The 19,779-nt window shown below is 43.7% G+C and overlaps 1 protein-coding gene across 4 annotated transcripts in view; it reads left to right on the forward strand.

The window, feature by feature from the left end:
- LOC128877935 (venom dipeptidyl peptidase 4) overlaps nucleotides 1–19,779 on the forward strand; it is a 242,597-nt gene that overhangs the window by 64,374 nt on the left and 158,444 nt on the right. For all 4 annotated transcript variants that reach the window (XM_054125620.1, XM_054125622.1, XM_054125619.1 and 1 more), the window contains 2 exons: nucleotides 12,623–12,714; nucleotides 12,964–13,038. In XM_054125620.1, coding sequence (XP_053981595.1) covers nucleotides 12,623–12,714; nucleotides 12,964–13,038 — 167 coding nt within the window. The remainder of the gene's footprint in view (nucleotides 1–12,622; nucleotides 12,715–12,963; nucleotides 13,039–19,779) is intronic.

Below are 19,779 nucleotides of genomic sequence, written 5' to 3' on the forward strand. Positions count from 1 at the left end.
TGCAGCTACCAAGCAAAGTGCAAGAGTACATTCTTACTTGAAATTGCGATATCTCCAAAATAATATAAGAATTTGACCCAGCTAAGAGCGAGTCACGAATTTTCCGCGTAAATCATTGGATTCGTCAATCATAATAGTCGTGCAAAGACTGTAATAAACGCAGTTATTTTGTATAACAGTTTAGAGTTCGATCTCTTTCCTCGTTACACCAATTTCCCTTTTTCCTTTTACTCTGGACGAGGTGGTTAGAGAGGGCAACCGCTTGACCCGTCCAAAGGAGAAAACATCCATAAACGGAAGTAAGAGAGGGTCACCGCTCTATTTCCATTTATATAAATGCCCAAAAGAATCCGTCGTGCGGGACGTAAAAATCAACTCCGTAAGTTGATCCGCGAGTTCAGTGAACCCGCGATAGCAGGGCGCTACCCGCTCGGGATATTCGCTTCAACAACAAGACCGGAAGGACTCAAGAATAGGATACCGGTCATCACCTGGAAACTGACTCCGATAAACTACACCGTGGTGTTGTCGTCTTTCACCGGCATCCCAATAAGCGACCCGCGATACGCTCATTACTTATTTAGGAGTACCAATCAATTCAAGTAAGTATTTTCCGGATACATACAAAATAAAACAAAAGGGTAACATAAAGAACTCGACGCAGTTAGTCAATCCCGCTCAGACGCGTGTTCATAGTGAGAGACGTGAAGCAGAAGTGAGAAATTAATTTGTACGTGTAAAGTTCGATTCTAGTGAATCGAAGCTAGGGCGTAACACACTAGATTAGGCTATCTAGGACTAATTTTGTGTTTACATTTGGCTCGAGTCGAGAAAAAGAAAGAGGTCTGCTAGCTTACACATGTTAGATTTACCTTCCACTGAAGAACTTTAACCAACAATACCATATCAACTACCCCTAACTCAGATCTATCCGAGAACCAACCCAGTACCAAGGACCTAACCCAGTAAACCAACGATGGAATCCACCAATTCCCTGGATCCTGAAACCAAAGCAAAGTCGAGCATCCAGTCGCGGGAACGTCGAAAGGGCGAGGTTGGCCGCGAGGCTGGCAAAACATTCCCAGGCGATTCGCGTCGCACGTAGCGTTTCTGATTTGTTGGCCGTTCGGTGTGAACCTCGTTAAGTTCTTCAGCCCTTTCGTGGCTGGTCTCCAACGAGGGTCCAAGTTTCGTCGGTCGAGCTCCCGGATGCGACGCTTTCTTGCCCGGGGACCGGTCATAATGGCGGGCGATAAGTGCGCGCGCACGAATAAAAAAAGAAAACAAAAAGAAAGAAAAAGAAGGACGCGAATCGGTAGTCGGGGGAGCCGAGAACAACCCAAAGCGAGGAATTAGGGGTTTCGTTGGCCAAACGCGGAAAAGCGAAACAGGAAGGTGGGATCGGGGAGGGGAGCTTGAAAAGTTTTCAGCGATCGGATGGTAGAGGCAAGACCTAGAAGGGGAGAGAAGGGCGGGAGGACGAGAAAGAGAAAAGCTTCACGCTATTTTAATCCGAGAGTGGGTGTCCCGGCAGACGCGGATTTAATCAACGGCCATTATGCGCGCTCTTGCTGGAATGATACAGTTTTGTTCGAGTTTCTTCGGGACTTTTCGCGCCGACGGCTCTGAAAGAACCCATGCTCCAGGTTACCAATTACCACCTGGAAAACTTCTGTCTCCCCCTCCCCCCTGCCACGCCTCTGGATCAGTTTTTTTTCTCGCGCCCCTCGTTCCCACTTCTATCTTTCTATCGCGTCTTAATTAACGACACCGCCCGAAGACTCTCCCCCCATCCGATGATTTCACTTTCAACGCCGTTCGACGAACTTGCCTCCCTATGATTTTTCTGTACACCCCGCCTCCCTCGCCCCTGTACAGTCGTTCCAGTGTTATTGAATTCGGCTCGAGTCTGTTTCGTCGCTTCTGGCGCGCGGGCGTTCGCCTCTCGAATAGGTTTTGTCGCGTATCCAGAAGCGAAGCGGAACAGGCTCGATCGTCGTCTGGAAAAGTTGCTCAGGTACCCTCGACTTGGGTAACGACTTCGTCGTCGATTCAATTGGGGATGATTAGGAGAGCAGGCGAGAACGCTTCTTCGCGTTTGTCGCGCTAGCTGGAAGATTAGTCGGCGTGAACGCGTTCGCTTTCCCTCTCTCGCGGAGTTCGTTAAGGACGATCTGTGAACGCGTGAGGCTGATAGGCTCGAAAAATAAGAATCGCTGGTTGGAAAGAGCTTTTAACACTTTATTTACCTGGAGCCTATTTATAGGCTTTTTAATTCCAGTATTCAGTTATTCGAATTTATTTACTGTGTTGATGATTGTCTATTTACAGTGCTCAGTTTTTGGGAACAGACATGGCTTTCAATGAAGGAATTATTGTCAGCCTAGATTGGCATATGCTACTGTAGAAAATTCTTTCTTTGAATTAAAGACTGTTTCTAAATAGCCCGGTAGATAAAGTCTTAAAGGCTACCTTGAGATCGAAGGGGTCTTAGGTTGGGAAAAACTTGATGTATTTTTTATTATTTTAGGATTCTTGATGTGGCACCGTTGATCGTGGTTCTTCACTTGAAACTTCCACCAACGACAATACATCACATCGAATCCTTCATATAAAAATGTTTAAGCCCTACCTTGTGGCTGAATACGTTCACGGATTGCAGGGAGGAACCCCAGACAGAATCGAAAATTAAGCAAATCTTCTTGACAACTCTAAAGCGGGGATCGCTGAAAAGAGAGATACGCTGCAATATCCCAGAATTGGCTTTGCCCCTAAAAGCTCGCGAATTAATGTTAATGCAACAATACCCTCAAAGGATAAATCCCGTGTCAGTTGATGCCAAAGGATGACGAACGAAAGCCCTGGCTAAAAGTCCTAGAGAGCTAGCACATGGTGGTCGAACTTAAATCCTATCTAGAGTCCATCATCCGGACCAATCAACGCCTGCCTTGATTATTATTAAGCTTGTAGACTTTCGACAAAAATTAAATTGATACCTGCATTTGGACCTAGATAGCCTAATTTAGTGTATCCACTCAAAGGGTATACTTCAGAATCTGAAATACAATACTGCTTTGCTTCTCGACTGAACCTCTGCACTATTCTTTCCTCCTTTGAAATTGTCAAAACATTATTACCATACCCTTCTTTATTCGTTTATCCAACAATTTTGTTTATCTGACAGCGCGTGAAGAATACCCCGCGCGGAGTTAGAATTCAGTAGTAATACCTAATATTTATGCGGCATAGACTGCCAGGGGTTCGTATCCGAATTAGTCAGTCGTCAGGGGATCCAGCCGTCGTTGGTCAGACCTTTGTGACCCACGACGGTTACTTTTGCATATATACGAGGTGGTAATTTTTCTGCGGCGAATTACATTATGTTTATTATGCACTGCGAGCCAGCGTACTCGTTAGTTTCCTTATTGGACTGAATCTAATTAAATTTCGTGTGACAATCTATTCCGTACGATATTTTTAAAGAACCATATATTGGCGCGTAAAATAGAAGAGCTTCGTCTTTGTTTTATTTTAATGGAAACGACAGGAGTGTAAATTAATTTCAGGAAATTGAAATACTCCCGCCCCGTCTCATTATTGCCATTTCGAAAAATCGATGGCTCGCTCGTCAGGTGGAAAAAGGCACCGAGAGAACTTGCGCGGGATGGTCATAGGTGCGACGATGAGAATCGTAATGAAGTCTTGTTAATTGAAAGTCCCTTTATCGATGGGATCGAATGCGTAATAAAATAGCTTCGTTTAATTCGCCAACGAGCAAAAGGGCTCACCTGATTGGTCTTCTTTGAAGGGAAGAAACGTTCGAATATATAAGCTCAATTAATGACGAAATAATACGAGTTTGCCGTCGTCGAGCCGTTTCAATGATCAAGCAGAGTGTTTAATATCGTTGGAGAACAATAGACGACCGTTTCGATTCGCCCGTTATTCCTACGGAGTTATACATAATCGTGTCCTCGGGGTGCACCGCGTCGCAAATGGATTTTAGGAAATCGACGAAAACCGTGGTCGGTGGATTTTCCCGTAAAGTGACACAGGTGATTCTTTTTTTTAACGTTCGTTGGATCGTCAATCTGCTCGAAGACGGCAACCTATATATTCCGATTTTTTTTTTGCTACTGACAACGTGAGCGACAAAGGATATCATGCGGAAATTTTCCAGAGGGAAATATACAAGAATATGTATATTTTTTCGAATGCGTGAGAGTTAAAGAATTGGTGAAAAAAAATATGCAATATTTTTGGTCACCATAAAAAGCGGTGATGGTAAAGGCATGTGAGGGATAAAAGACACTAATGGTTTGAGGCTTTAAAGCTCTGTAATTGATGATTTTACAATTTTTATTTTCAATGGTCTTGGAAGTTCTGAGTTTGAAAGCTTTAAAAGCTCCAACTTTTAATTTCTCAAACCTTTAAAAGCTCCAACTTTTGCTTTCTCAAACCTTTAAAAGCTCCAACTTTTACTTTCTCAACCTTTAAAAGCTCCAACTTTTAATTTCTCAAAGCTTTGGCTTTCAATCATCCGAATTTCACAATCTTTGTTAATTTTGTAAAACACTTTTCACGATGTCACATTGTCTCTAACGAGGTATTATAATCAGTGGTAATTATGATCGTACGATTCGAACGTATATTGTTTCGATTTGTCGTGTAACTTGAGCTTAGAAAATGGAATTAACAATACACGCTGGAATATGTGACACGATCAACCGCGGACCACCAATTAATTGATCGCTCGTGTAGTAGAATATCCTGTATAATGCACCCGAAAATGATTCGAGTTTATTTCCAAATATAAAATCCATCTTGCGGTCTGCAATGGAATATCACGTGATTTTTGACGAATATTAATTTGACGAGGAATAATTATTCGATGCTTCCATTAATACGAAAAATGCAGGCGAATTTTTCAACATGCACTCGTTTTTTTCTGCTTCATTTATCGGACTTGCCGAACCATATATGCAATGTGACAACATAATAGCATAATATTTGTACAGCTCACAAAATTATTCGTCCGGTCGAATTTATGTTTGCAATATTTTTCCTGTTATATTTTTTTCCCGTACAACGTACGCGTTTTGTTTCCTGGTTCAGTAAATGTTACCGACGAAAAACAAGTAGGCCAGTTTTTTTTTTCATCGAAAGGGTTTCGCGGATCGAGTTTCAAATGTGATTATTTTGTTCGGCGTACTGTTGAATGATTGACGATTACAATTTTCAATCAGTCCGTTCAAGGTAATACACTATTAAAAAAGGAAAAAAAAATGAACAAAGATAAATAAGGAATAGAAGAAAAGAATAATTCCTTAAAATTAAGATATTCTAACAGTAATTAAAGATTATGGTCAATAAATATTCTTTTTTAGCGATGGGACCGCAATTAGCATTTATCGTCCATTTGCCAAACGAAATTCCGAATTCCAGGAGCGGTTGGCTCGTTGGAACAATCGGTTTGATTTAAAAGGATCGTTAAAGGTATCGGGGTTTCAACGAGATTAGACTCGAGAGGACCTTTTTATTGGCCGAGAACGGATTCCTTAAACGCTTTCCGCGGTATCTGAGATATTAAAGATTAAGATGATTTAGCGGTTAGTTGGAGCTGGGAATTTCGCGTTCCGGCAGTTACGGTCCGATAAAAATTGTTATCGCCCGTTGAGCCACGGATGCCTTAAAATCCTTTATAATCTTCGCGATGATAAAGTGGCCCTCCATAAGCGTCGTAATTGGCCGGCCGAGTTTCAAGGGACGGTCTCGGAACCGCGCTTCGATAGTAATTTCATTATACTCGTCTGGACAGAATGAAACATCGCCCCCTGATAGTTATACTTTCATCGTGTTGCTATTTTTTGCCGCCATAAAACGCTATTCTGGTAGAACCATGAAAGACTCTGATGTTTTAAGATACCGAAGCTCTGTGTTCAAAAACAGTTTTACGTTTCGATGGAAAATAAACTCCAACTTTCAGTGACTCAAAGTTTCAACTTTCAATTGCTCAAAGCTTTAGATTTTAAGGCTTTAAATCTGTAATTTTTAATGGCTTAAAGCTTTGACTTTCAAGGCCTTAAAGCTCCAACTTTCAGTGGCTCAAATCCTTAGATTTCAAGGCATTAAAGTTTCAACTTTTAATGGCTCAAAGCTTTAACTTTCAAGGCCTTAAAGCTCCAACTTTCAGTGGCTCAAATCCTTAGATTTCAAGGCATTAAAGTTTCAACTTTTAATGGCTCAAAGCTTTGACTTTCAAGGCCTTAAAGCTCCAACTTTCAGTGGCTCAAATCCTTAGATTTCAAGGCATTAAAGTTTCAACTTTTAATGGTTCATAGCTTTAACTTTCAAGGCCTTAAAGCTCCAACTTTCAGTGACTCAAAGCTTTAGATTTCAAGGCTTCAAACACACATTCAGACTCACAGCTTTGATTTTCCAAGGCCTTAAATTTCCAATCTTCAATGGCTCAAAGCCTTAGCTTTCAATGGTTCAAATCACCGACACTCAATATCTCGAAACTTTGGTTTTCAATGATTCAAAGCTCCAACTTTCAGTAGATCAAAGTTTCGACTTTCGATGCTTCAAAGTTCCATCTTTCAACCGTTCCACACCTCAACTTCTCAATGACTCCCACTTCCGAAGCCTCCAAATCTCTCCTACTCAGACTTCCAATTCTCTCACAGCCAAAGTCACAGGGGATCAAAGCTTGCATCGACTCTGACCAATCATCGCCAAACCCCAAACTCCGAAACACTCGAATCGATCTACCTACACACCCAATCAACCCCGACACCTTATTAGAAACCGCCTCATTCCTGGGAAACATAAACCATCCACCATCGGATCCCGGCCCATATCCGCCGCAGACGCCCGCGCGGCCATAATTGTATTTGCCTGTAGATGCCTAGGGTAACCTATCCCCGGGACGGGAGCTCGTTTTCTACAAATGGAAGTCCCTTGTATCCAGCCGACCGTTGCCAGTATATCATCATCCGCGGGAGGGTGGCCGCAAACGAGGACCACCGAATACTTGACGGGACGCTCGTAGGAAGAGCGATGGTAGCAGGACAAAAAGACGGAGCATGTTAGGACGGTAACGATGGAGCGACAAACACCGGCGGATAAAAAGTGTTAGCGACACAACGAGGCTGGGAACACAGGAGACATCCGCCCTGCGGGACCTGTTACCGAGAGATAACGATGATATCCCCGTACAACCCAGCGGAATGTTGGCTCGCTCGTTTCAAATGACGTGCTGTTCCTCGCCATTACGGACATCTGGACGACGAATAGTGACCCTCTATGGGAAAACGTCCCACGAGCGTGCTACAATCGCGAAGTGTTGGCCCCCCTGAATCCGGCTCATAGCCTGGAAATAATGGGCACACTCTTTACACCGTACCAGTAAAATCTATACGCTCGATATTTATGTATTCATCTCTCGATCGCGTCACGCCAGAAGACCTGCGTGTCACGAATATACGGATTAATTCTGGAAAGATTCGGGGTGAATAAATTTCCAGCATAGGTGATCTCGTCGCGATTGATTCGATTTTTTCGTGGACGGGGAGCTTTTCGGTCTTTGAGAGATTATAGGTTTACGAGTTCGAAGATTGGAGCTTTTTGATGACACAGACAGTGATTGCTCTATATTAGGGTCTTTGATATTGAGCCAATGGAGCTTTCGAGATCTCAGTACCGTAATGTGCAGGCTCAATAGTGATTATTCAATAGTAGGTACTCTAAAAGTTGGGAAATAGAAGCTCTAAGCATAGAGCTCTGAGGTTTTTCGAATTCTTGATGATAGACCTTTTGAGAGCTTTACATTCCACAAGGTTTCTACATTTCTAGTTTATAAAAGTAGAGGACTTGAGTTCTAAGGCTCTGAAATTTTTAAAATGGAACCTCGAAGCATAGAGCTCCGAGCTTTTTTCGACCCTTTGAAGCTAGACCTTTTGAAAGCCTTACAAAATTTCCACATTTCCAGCTTATAAAATTAAATCATTTGAGTTCTAAAGCTCTGAAATTTTAAAAACAAAACCTCCAAACATATACCATTAGAACCTCTTGAATCTCCATCTTTTGAGCCTCGAATCTAGCGCTACCTTCACGTTTCGACCTGCTACTTTCGAAATTACTCCTCAACCACCACTGTCAGAGCTCCTGAGTTCCCAGAGAGGCCACCCTGAACATTCGAAAAATTACTGCGTCTAACACCGAGCAATGGATTACCCACTCGAAATAAGTCCTCGAGAGTTTACGTTCATCTTTTACCGCTACTTCTCGGAGGTCCGACGTTTCCTCGTTCCAAAGATCGCTGCCAGCAGCAGTACGCTAAGCGTTTTCTTCAGTTTACAACACGTCGTTGCGAGTTTCTTATAAAAGCATGCACACGCAGCAACGACTGCAAGACCGTTACTCTTTCTAAACGGCATCATTCACTTTAAACACTCTGCCCCATAAGCCGGACTTTGGTCCTCCCCTTTCGCTCACTTCTTGCGCGGTAAGCTCTATTTCGAGTTACGAGATTTATCGACGCATTACGCGATGCATCGAAGGGCGTGTTAAACGTTTGTTTAAAATCACATTAACTCGCGCATCGTCGGGCACAAAATTCAACGATGCATTGAAATCGACGCGGAACGCCCTTTGTGTAATTTATAGATTACATATTTCGCTAATTAACGTTAATTTCACAACGGTACTTGTAATTATCTCGCGAACGAACGTCGCGCGTCTCCAGTAAAAATATGTGAAATAAAACGCGATGCAGAAACGGTTCGCGGTGGAAATAATTATTAATTATTATTATTCCTTTGTGTGTCGGATCCACTTTTATTTTTCTCCTCGCGATCGTTTCGCAAAACAGAGAATTTCTCGCACGGGTTATGGAAAATTAATCGAATCCTTGACGAATTTAAGTGTATCCCCCGATGCGTTAGAAAATAAACACGATTTTATTCCGGCGAATACAAAACTGCCAAGCACCAGCCGTCACGAAATCAATAACAGTTTCATATCTACGGATTCACGAGTATTCCCATCGCGGTCGCGGTACATGGAAATAAAGCGTACTTTCCGCGAAAGTAACGTTAATTGTATGGTAATGGAATTTTTGATTTTCAGGTACTAGCGCGGATTCGCGTCAGCGGCCGGAAAATAATCCCGTTCGAACGTTTCTCCGTTAAAAAGCGCCAGGGTTTTCCGCGCGTATGGCTGAATTTTCCGTGCTCATCAACGTGCTCGTTAATTAATTTCTGTCGAACAGGGTCGATTCGAAAAGGCGCGGTTTTCTCATTTTTCCAGGATTCGCGAAACAATTCTGTCGGTTCGGCGCTGATGGTCGATTTCATTTACAGAGAAATTATGCGAAGAGAAAGGCTTCGTCGAGTGTAATTATTCGCGTGCCTAGCGCCTACGTGGCTCGCCACTTATAAAACACGTACGAACTCGATTAATACGCGACGCTGGCAGAACGATAGGGAATAGAGGGAGTGAGGGGGTGAGGGAAGAGAGTGCATTCGTCGAAGGGGTTGAGAGCGGTATGTGCAAGCGATGCGATGACGCAAATTAGAGACCAACACGGCTATCGGTATGTCAGCGTTTTTTGAGCTATTCCGCTATTATGCTGAGCACGGATACGGGGGAGGAGGGTTCGTTAAAATCGAGGGTGGTGTACAGTTGATGACCCTAGGAGACGTCGGGGGGATGAAACGATGGCCTCTTGTATGGAAAAGCAGCCAGCGGCCACAGGTATTATCTTTTTGGCGTTCGTCCATGGTGGTATCTCGATCGAAATAATTGGACGCCTGGATTGAGAGTCACGGACTCGTTTGACCCTCGAAGACTGCGCTATGCTAACACTTGTTAAGGGATCGGATATTTGAATCGCATGACTCGGACTCATTCGTCAGGCTGGATGTGGATCGCTGGAACGCTTGATAAGCTCTTGGACGACCTAGACACGCCGTGGGCAATGTCTAAATTCGGTGGTGGTGTTTTTAAAAGTAATACTCGAGTGGAGATTTAGATGGCGCGGAGGACACTGGATGTAAAGCACTTTAATTTGGAAGACACTGGATGTAAAGCACTTAGATTTGGAAGACACTGGATGTGTAGCACTTAGATTTGGAAGACACTGGATGTATAGCATCTAGATTTGAAAGACACTGGATGTATAGCACTTAGATTTGGAAGACACTGGATGTATAGCATCCAGATTTGAAAGACATTGGATGTATAGCATCTAGATTTGAAAGACACTGGATGTATAGCACCTGGAAGTGGAGGACATTGGATGTAAAGGACCTAGATTTTAAAAACACTGTTTTTAAAGCACCAAGATTTGTGGAGGACTAAAGTACCTTGATCTGGAGGATGTATAGCACCTGGATTTAAAGCACCTAGATTGTAAAGACACTGGATGTTAAGCATCTGGATATGGAGGACACTGAATGTAAAACACCTAGATTCCAAGCACACCGGATGAAAATCACCTGGATTTAAACTTATGATTCCTATTATACTCAACAAAACAGTGTCCAATTTTGCCCTACACCGTCTCCTCAGCCTTCCAGGTGACAGGACCTTTCGTTAAGGAACTACAAAAATTAATTCCAAAGATGAAACAATAACAAAAATAAATCTGTACAGGATTCGTGAATTTCCCGACATTACAAAATTCCATACTACGTCAAATATTAACTTATCTAATCTTCAATATCCTCTAGACATAATTGTACCTTTATAACAATCTCCACGAGTTCACAGCCAACGTGTTAAAAATGTCTCCCTACAGACTCTCAAATTTCACCTCCCTTTGACAACTATAAACTCCGCCACCTCCTAGCCTCACGCCAGCCTACCACAGGAATCCAAAGGTGTCAGATCTAATGAAAGCTGGTTTGTCATGTCGTATCTGGCCCTCCCCTCTATCCCTGACCGGAACAAATGCCCGTCCGGGTTCTATGGTTTCAAACGGTCGTCATCGGTCCCGGCCATTGCGTGAATTGCCATTGTCCGGCTATCTCGGAGGTCGAACCGGATATTAAAAGCCCCCGTGATTCGGGCGACGCGTCATAGTTCACGTCACGTCGCATCGAGCAATAACGCGACAAGGAAGCATTCGGAAAAATATCCGCGGGCGATCGCGCGGAGAGAACGCGGAAAGAAGCGGTGTTTGCTCGCTGGGATATCGGCCTCGAAAACCGGATATCGGTTACCAGGTGCGCTTTGGCCGTGGGTTATGGGCCACGTTGGAACCTTGTTAATTTGGACTAATTGGGAACAGACGTAGTTAATGGTGGAAGGAGGATTACCGGCGGTTTGATTCCGTTGCGAAACTTCGTCAATGCCGGTTAATTAGAGGTGGAAGTTCGGATTGGAGGGATTAATAGGGATAGATCGGGATTGATGGTGCGGCTGAAGGCGGGCATTAAGTCGGTCTAAGCAAGTTGCGACCTCTTCTTGGTTCGGGGCGGCGAAACTTGTCATAACAGGTGGAATCTCGGCGTGCCGGGGTGTTTCTAAGGCTAACCAAACTTTGAGAAGTGGGCCTCGTCCAGAGGTGGCGAGGCAACCTCGGTTCCATCGTGAGTTATAAACATCGTTTCCGGCAATAACGCTTCCTCGAGCCAATGGAATCGTCATGTTAATCACCGGGCTTGCTCGTGTTCCTCAAAATTACCTCATATCCGCGATATTGTTTCATTCGTCGATTACTGGATAATCCAGACCTAAACCGGCAACTCCACTCCTGGCCACTTCTACGACGTAATGTCTCGCGCAATTTCGGAGAAGTGGCGGTTGCAGGGCAGGACTGTTGTTATATTAAGACTTAACCTAATTTGACAACCTAGTGTACATCTAAAGCACCCCTTGAAAATATTTAGCGTACACAGGCCACTCCAAACTTTTCTTGTACGGATGGTATTAAAGATACCAAGATTGTTATTAAAATTTTCTTTTTATAGACAGCGTAATACTGAAGCTACCGAGGTCAATGCATGCTTATGCATTTTTGCAATTAGAGATTCTATGTATTCTTATGTAATAGAAATTAGACGACTTGGAAGGCTTCAAATATTATTACTCAAACTAGAGTTCTAAATGATATCATAATAGGGTGATTATAAGAAGTTCGAATTCCATTCAACTGCGTCTTTGTAATTAGAGACATTATGTATTCTTAAGTAATGGAAATTAGAGGAGTTGGAAGGCTTTAAATATTTTTACTCAAACTAGAGTTCTAAATGATATCATTATAATAATTGGGTGGTTACGAGAAGTTCGAATTTCATTCAACTGCGTCTTTGTAATTACAAAGACTTTATTAATTAGAGACTTCATGTAATCGTATCCATTGTAATAGAAATTAGACAACTTGGAAGACTTAAAATATCTTGACTCAAACTAAAAATATAAATGATATCATAATAAGAAGTTTAAATTTCACGAGTCAAAATGGCCAGCTTGGTAGGTTTGCTGTCAAGCGTCGCTTATTAGAAACCCGTCACTCGAGTCAGTTCCATGTTGTCCCAAAGTCTTCTTTACAAAGTAATTCCTAGGCGCCTATTTTTCCAGGACTCGTAGAAAAATATATGTCATCTCTCTGTTCCAGGAAACGAGATACTCTTTAGCGACGAAACCGGATATATCCTGATCTATAATGTCACGTCGAAGAAGCGCTTGGTCCTCAACACTTTTGCTTCGGTGAGTGCATTCAATATTTCTCGTAGAAGAATATTTCGTAAACCGCGAACGCATTTTTGTTCGTTCATGGTTCTCGATAAGGACATTTAAATTCCAAAAGTGATTTCCACCCCTGCGGTGCGAGCTCTCGATAGCGACAGGTTCCGGTGTAAGCTTCGATATGAAATTGGAAAAGAAATGACCGTTGTTGGATCGATCCTCGACATAAACAACGGGAAAAGCAATTAACCAACTCTTTCTCTGTTCCAGATAGTGTATTCGAGCTTCGACTACCAAGTCTCCGCAGACCGGAAGTATCTCCTAATGGCCACCGATTACCAGAAGGTAACGTACCATTTACACGTCGCACTGGTCGTTTACGATCCCCGTAACTTGAGAGACCCCGTGTATAGAATCGTCCGCTATCGAGGCCTCGGAACCGAGTAGAAACGAAAATCCCGTCTGTCACGTAGCCAGGAATCGCGAATAAATTTTGACCAAGCCTGGCCACGAAATTACCACGTGCGATAAGTTTCGATCAATAGTCGCACCTGCAGCCATTTACATTCGGTCATAAAAGGAAGCCGATGACGCCGATAGAACGGATACAAATTGCCACGCTAGCCTGACACGTGACTACCAGGCAATTAAAGAGCAAATTTGTTACGTGTTTGCATTCAATAATCGCGCGACTATAACGTTTCATTATTTCCCGATGCGTCGCGTAACCTGTCGCTCGGTTTTCCCCCAGCAAAAAATAAATATGATACTACAGTTTATATGTACATGCTGTTACATGTCCATCTTAAAGAAAATTTACGTTTTTAGTGGAACACTTGTGCATAAAAGAAATGCTTATGGTCCTAAAATCTCGTCAAACGTGACTTCGAGAACAATTTCGTGTTCATCCCTTCGAACAGTAATTACGATGGTTAAAAAATATTTTTGTATTTTAATAAACAGCGAAGATATGGCCAGTCTTCGATAACTGTCGCGATACCGTTCTTACTCCGCGACAGTTAAGGAACACAATCAGAGAAACGCACTCGCGATATTTTCAAGTAGTTCAAACGATCCCGAGCTACATTTTTTAAACAACGTTTTTCATTTATTTATACGCGTCCTCGGGTGTCCCCAATTATCCCCAGAATTTCTGTAACAGTCATCCGTAAAGCAATTTTCCAGCGTTTTTGCGCGAACGCGGGAGCAACGGTGAAGTTTCGAGATTATTTCCACGCTGAAAAGTTGGATACGTCCGGGGCGTATCGGTGGAAATATACGCACAGAAGAAGCACTTCTGTGCGAGTAGATTTTGAGGGCGTATATCGAACCGTATTCGGTGGCCTAGTTCGAGACAGCGTTAGCGAGAAAAAGTGGCGGAAATTACGAGGTTCGAACGTTTTAGGGGGGAGACTCTGTTAAGAGCCAAGTGGGTTCGACGCAGCGTGGAATCTTGTGCTAGGGAATCGGGGTTATCATCTGGACACGTGTTACGACGCAATTCCAGCTGCGGAATGTTAAGCAACGCTGGTGCGTGGAACAGCAGACGCACGCTAAATACCATATAATACCTGACATGCATAGCATCTGCGTACGTCGATGGCATTGCTCGCCTCTGTGCACGGTTGCCTCGACTCCTCGCCATTCACCACCACGCATAATCAACCAACAGACCGCCACCCTGCACGCTGTTCGCCCCAATTGCATACGTTACGGCCACTGTACCCCGAACCTCTTCCATCCTTCGCCCTCGTCTCGTCACATACTCTACCACTATCCCAGTTTTCCATTGGTCAGTCTTTTCGGTTTAATTATATTACCTCGAAGGAGTTCATCCCCAGACCCGGAGTCTTTGTTCCTTCTTTCCCAGAGTTCGAACGAGTAAGGCTCTTGGAAGTCTGCTTGGGTCAAAGATAAAAGAAATCGAGTTTGTCGTCTTAAATTGTCTCGAAGAATCGAATTCTGAGTATACTCCGAAGTTGGATCGCAATATTTTTAGAGTAGATCACTAGTCATCGTGCTCGTGGATGCACCTCTCATTTTTGTACACTGTGACACGCATTCGAATGTCAGTCTCAGCTTTACAAAAAGAATTATTTATTTTTCTAGTGTTCTCTGTCATGACGGTAGTTTCAGTGACACCCTGTACATCCCTCTGAGTGCAGCTCTCACGACGTGCTTAGAGCAGCTATATTTCTACGTTCTATTTGTAATACAGAATTCGCCACGGTCGCGTCGCGTATTCAAATTCGAAATCCAATAGATTTATTTTAGAATCTCGTGGCTCGCGTCCTTGTTCCACCCACGCGTCCCCCGGTGCTCCCACCCCCTTGCTCCCACCCCTTTGCTGGTCGTTTTGTCGCTGGCTCGGTTCTCTGTCAGCCTCCCTTCATCCAGTCCGCGCTCTTCTTTCCCTATTTGCCCGCATTTCGCCGGCGCCCCAGTCTTCATCCCCCTGGTTTCGCTACATTTGTACATGCGCCCCTTTCCAGCCACCCCGCGGTGCGTGTAACGTCAACGAACCACGGACCACCCTGTTACCGCCGCGCGTAAAATCCTGAATTGTGTATGTCCAACTTGGCCAGCTGGATTTCCAAAGGGATTCCCAGCGTCCACTTCGGGGGCACCTGTCGCGATCCCTGGCCGTGTACCTACCCCCAAAATGTACCTTCAGATTTATTCAGCCTCAGATTTCCAGTCTTAGGGTGCACGCGGTGCTTGTTTGGCCGCGTACCAAAATGTTTCAACCTCTAGAGATGAATTCGGGACGATGTTCGGGATCCAGCACTGGTTTGGCGAACTGGGATGTTACATACCAAGCATTAGGACTTTTTTCGGAGTCTTATCTTTGTTTAAAGCGTTAAAGGGCATCTTATTTGTATTTAGTATGCGACGAGGAGCAATTTCGGATTGGAATGACTCTGGTTGAGATTTAACACACATACGTATATGTAAAGAAAGGATACTTTCTTTCATTCAAATTAGCCGCTCTTCTGTTTATCAAAATCGAAATAGGCATCAAAAATAGGGGTTCCCGTTAAAAGAAAATAAGTTGACCTTGAAATGAGCTTGAAAATGAGGTTCAAGGTCGCCATTGGATTCCTCATCAAAAATTACCTAAGGCGTGACCTTTGTTTTTTCGTTTCATCACTAAACTCGCGAGATGTCTACGGGTTCCCATACTTTTTCCCATCTTGTATAAATCTTGTATAAATATGAAGACAATGGTGAAATTAAGATAATTGTTATTCGCTGTACAATGCCAATTGTCGATCTTATGGTTATTGGCTGAGTCAGCTTGGAGATCAGGTTCCGGGCTCAGCTGTGCGAGGTTAATCTGCGTCCAAGCAGATCTAGCTCGCGCCATGGAGCTATAATAATCCGCGACTGACTTTCGTAGGCCCCAAATTCCACGGATTCAGTGTAACGCTGCCATCCAACCCCTGTCGAATGTAAAAGGCAACTGTTTATTTACCTACGTGTGAAAGATAATATTTAAACTCGAATATAAGAATTATTGAATGACGTGGTTTATTTAGAGTGTCTCGCAACAGGATTCTCTTCGTTTGACGTTCGAGTCTCTGAGGACGTCTTCTATTTATCTCTGTCTCCCCGAGGGTGTCTTCCAGAAGGGATGTGCAATTGGCGATGAAGAGATTGCAATATCATCCTCGTAATAATTGAATTCCTGAGAAAGTTTGGCGTCCACGGTGCAATATCTTAGGCATCTCTTGTTCTCGATTCACCCAAGAGCAGTCGTCCTCGAGAATCCCTACCTCTTCCAGTACCCGAGCCGGGTCGGGTTAGCGTCTTCCTTGCGCCAGTGTTCCTTCGTGCGGAATATCTGGCTTACTCTTCCCGGCTCGCTCGGCGAGTCTTTTATTTCGTCGGACAAGACGGTTCGGTCGGGTGCAGGAATAATTTCCAGGTATTTTCAACTTTCGTATTTACGATATCGGGGCTGTTCTCTCCCCGAAGGAAGTTTTCAAATTAAAAGAACTGCGACGAGTGCATATAGGAGAGAAGGGAGGGGAGTCGTCGAGATGCAGCCAGGGAGTTGCGGGCGGGAGGGCAATATTAGTTAAGGGAATTTTAAGGCTTTATTTACGATATTGGCGCATGATCGCGAGAAGCAGCTATCGTCGGAAGCTGTTTGGTCTCCAATACCAAGCAGCTGCCGTTGAATTGCACAGGAATGGGCCAGGGGTTCTCAGCGAGGAACCGCGCGAATGCTAATGCGCTCGACGAACAAACGACGCCGCTTTCTATGCATGAGCCGCTCTCAAATCCGGGGATAGCGACTTTTTGGAACACCGAGCCGATCGGGCTCATGATATCAGAGACCACCGCGTCCGAGGGAATTCTGTGTCACACGTGCTACGTCATTGGACCCGCTTACAGGGGTTCCAACGCCGACTTACAAGGCGCGGTGCTCGTACGTTCAACCGAAAACTGGCAACGTAGCTAAATATTCCCCGTGGTCGAAACTTGGTACCGCAGCTTCCGCCTCCTATCGTAACTCCGCGTTGCAAAACAAAATATGGCCAACTTTTACGTCCATATCTCCCCCAACGGTCGATTTTCTTAAGGATCCAGTGGCAACGACGTTTTATACGCGGGAAGCCACTATAAGAAATTTCATGATTTTCCGATGGACCTGAGGTGAACCTGAGGTGTATCGGAAAATTGAGGTTAACCCTTTGCACTTAGGTGTCTAACAAATTTTGTTAGTGACGTCACTGCAGGCAGAAAGGATTTATGCTTTGTCAACGCTTTAAGAATGCTATAAGAATTTATAATCAGTTTCAAAGGCACGTTTCCAAAGTTGGACTATTTTATGCAAAATTTTGTTAGTGACACCACTGCAAGCGGAAAGAATTTATGTTTTGTCAACGCTTTAAGAATGCTATAAGAATTTATAATCAGTTTCAAAGGCACGTTTCCAAAGTTGGACTATTTTATGCAAAATTTTGTTAGCAGAACAAAAGCACCACTGCAAGCAGAAAGAATTTATGTTTTGTCAACGCTTCAAGAATGGTATAAGAATTTATAATCAGTCTATAGACGTTTTCAAAGTTAGACTATTTTGTGCAATGCGATTCCTGTTCGCGCATTTTGCAACGAGATGACGCAGAGTGCAAAGGGTTTGTTGGAAATTGGCTTATTATTCAAACTCAGGCTGGTGGCAATTGCACCCATGATAGGAACCGTGATTGGGAAAATAATTAGACAACTAATAAGAAAATAGACAAATAACAAGCAACTCAACGACTATATTAACAAAAATGCAGATAGAAAAATATAAGACTGAATGCTAGGACTCGTTACAATTTCTGTCGTCGTCCTCAGGGGCTGTAGCCGTGTTTTTAGCTACAGTACGGGGTTAGCAACCCCGAGGTACCCGAGCTAGAGAGCCAGCGGGCCCCTATAGATGAGAAGTAAGAGATACTGCAAGCCAGGTTCATTCTTTTCGCGTACTAACAGTACATCTCTTCTGCTTTATATCTCAGTTCAACAGAGAATCATGGAATTTGGAATGGTGTCTTCCATTTATGCATCATTGATGCCATTTAATTACTTTGAAAGTATCGAGAATTTTCTTCTTTCAATTAACATCTGCCAATACCTAAGATCTCCACGCTAATCTCCACGCCAATCTTCACGCGTAGAGAAAGATTTATAAATTTTGAATGGAATAGAGAAGCATTGTGAAAATGTTTATGCATGAGGTAGAGATTGGCCACCCTCATCTCTGCGCAAGGGTGGGATCTGATCTCTCTATTTTTTAGTATTAAAACGGAGCGTGGAGGCTGTGCGACGCGCGTGGCACGGTATTACCGTCACGCAATTAATCATAGTGATTAATGCCGTCTCGCGCAGTAATTAATGCGTGTAATTAATGACAAATGTTGTTATTACCGGCGGGTTACTCGGAGGGAATAAGTGAAGCAAGAGGAAAGTGAGGTACAGCAATGATTAAGACAATAAATCTGATTCATGTAAATGTCGTTGCCAACGTAACAAAGCTAACCTCCCAACAACACCAATGTAACAACATTAACGGAGAACGGTAGAACATTTTTGTTTCAATATTTCCACTCTTGAATTCAACATCAATTTTACCAACCTTTCAATTATATTCAAATTTAAATAAAAACACTTCTCTCCGAAACTTTGACGAATCGTGACATTAAAAAAAACCTTGTTCGTATCGATTCGACAAACAAAGGGAACAGTCGGAACTAGGAAACGCGGAACCCTTTTCCAATTAACAAAAATAACGACGCCCAGAACGAGAGATCGGTGGTAATGAATAATTGAAAAAGTTGAATTAATAGAACGAAACCGAGCCGATGGGAAATTAACAAACAAGAAGGAACAAAAGCAATCAATCGCGGACGAAACGCGAAGCCTCGTTTCAGTGCTGTAAAAAATAAATATAACACGTGGTGGGGGGTGATGGCGAGGCGTGCGAGGCGAGAAATAATACTAATTGGCGCCCAGTAACATGCACAATGGCCGTCTAACGAATTTCCGGTCGTGAGTGTACACACGTAGGCGAGTTTGCTGATTATTGGAATTTTCCATGCGGCGTCAGAGGTACGGCTGCAACGACGGGGGCCAAAAAGGAACGCGACGAAAGAGAATATTGCTGTGCCACCATCCGGTCTTTGCATCATTAAGGGACGCCCCCGCGCTTGTACGATACCATGTCACGTTGCACGCCGCATAATGCGTACCTTCTGCGCCGAGTTTTATCTTTCGACGATGCTCGCGCACCGTGCGTTTAATGAAGTCACGCGGCGCAAGCTCAAACATAGAAGGCGGAAAATCGGCCTCGCCGCGAACCCCCGCTCATTAACGCTAGACTTGCTACTTTCACTGCCAATACTTTCCCGCCGTTTTCCCTCTCGTAACGAAGAAATCGACGCCTTCGCGTCACTGTTTGCGCCAATTTCCACGAGTACGTTCCTAGGTGGGAATAGACAGGTAGATTATACTTTTCAGCGAGTTTAGGGTTAGACGAGCTTTCTAGTTTATTTTCATATCGTTTGGGGAAGTCTAAGTGCCTTAAGGTTAAACTGT

Source organism: Hylaeus volcanicus, chromosome 6 (assembly GCF_026283585.1).
Source record: "Hylaeus volcanicus isolate JK05 chromosome 6, UHH_iyHylVolc1.0_haploid, whole genome shotgun sequence".
Lineage (NCBI taxonomy): Eukaryota > Metazoa > Arthropoda > Insecta > Hymenoptera > Colletidae > Hylaeus > Hylaeus volcanicus.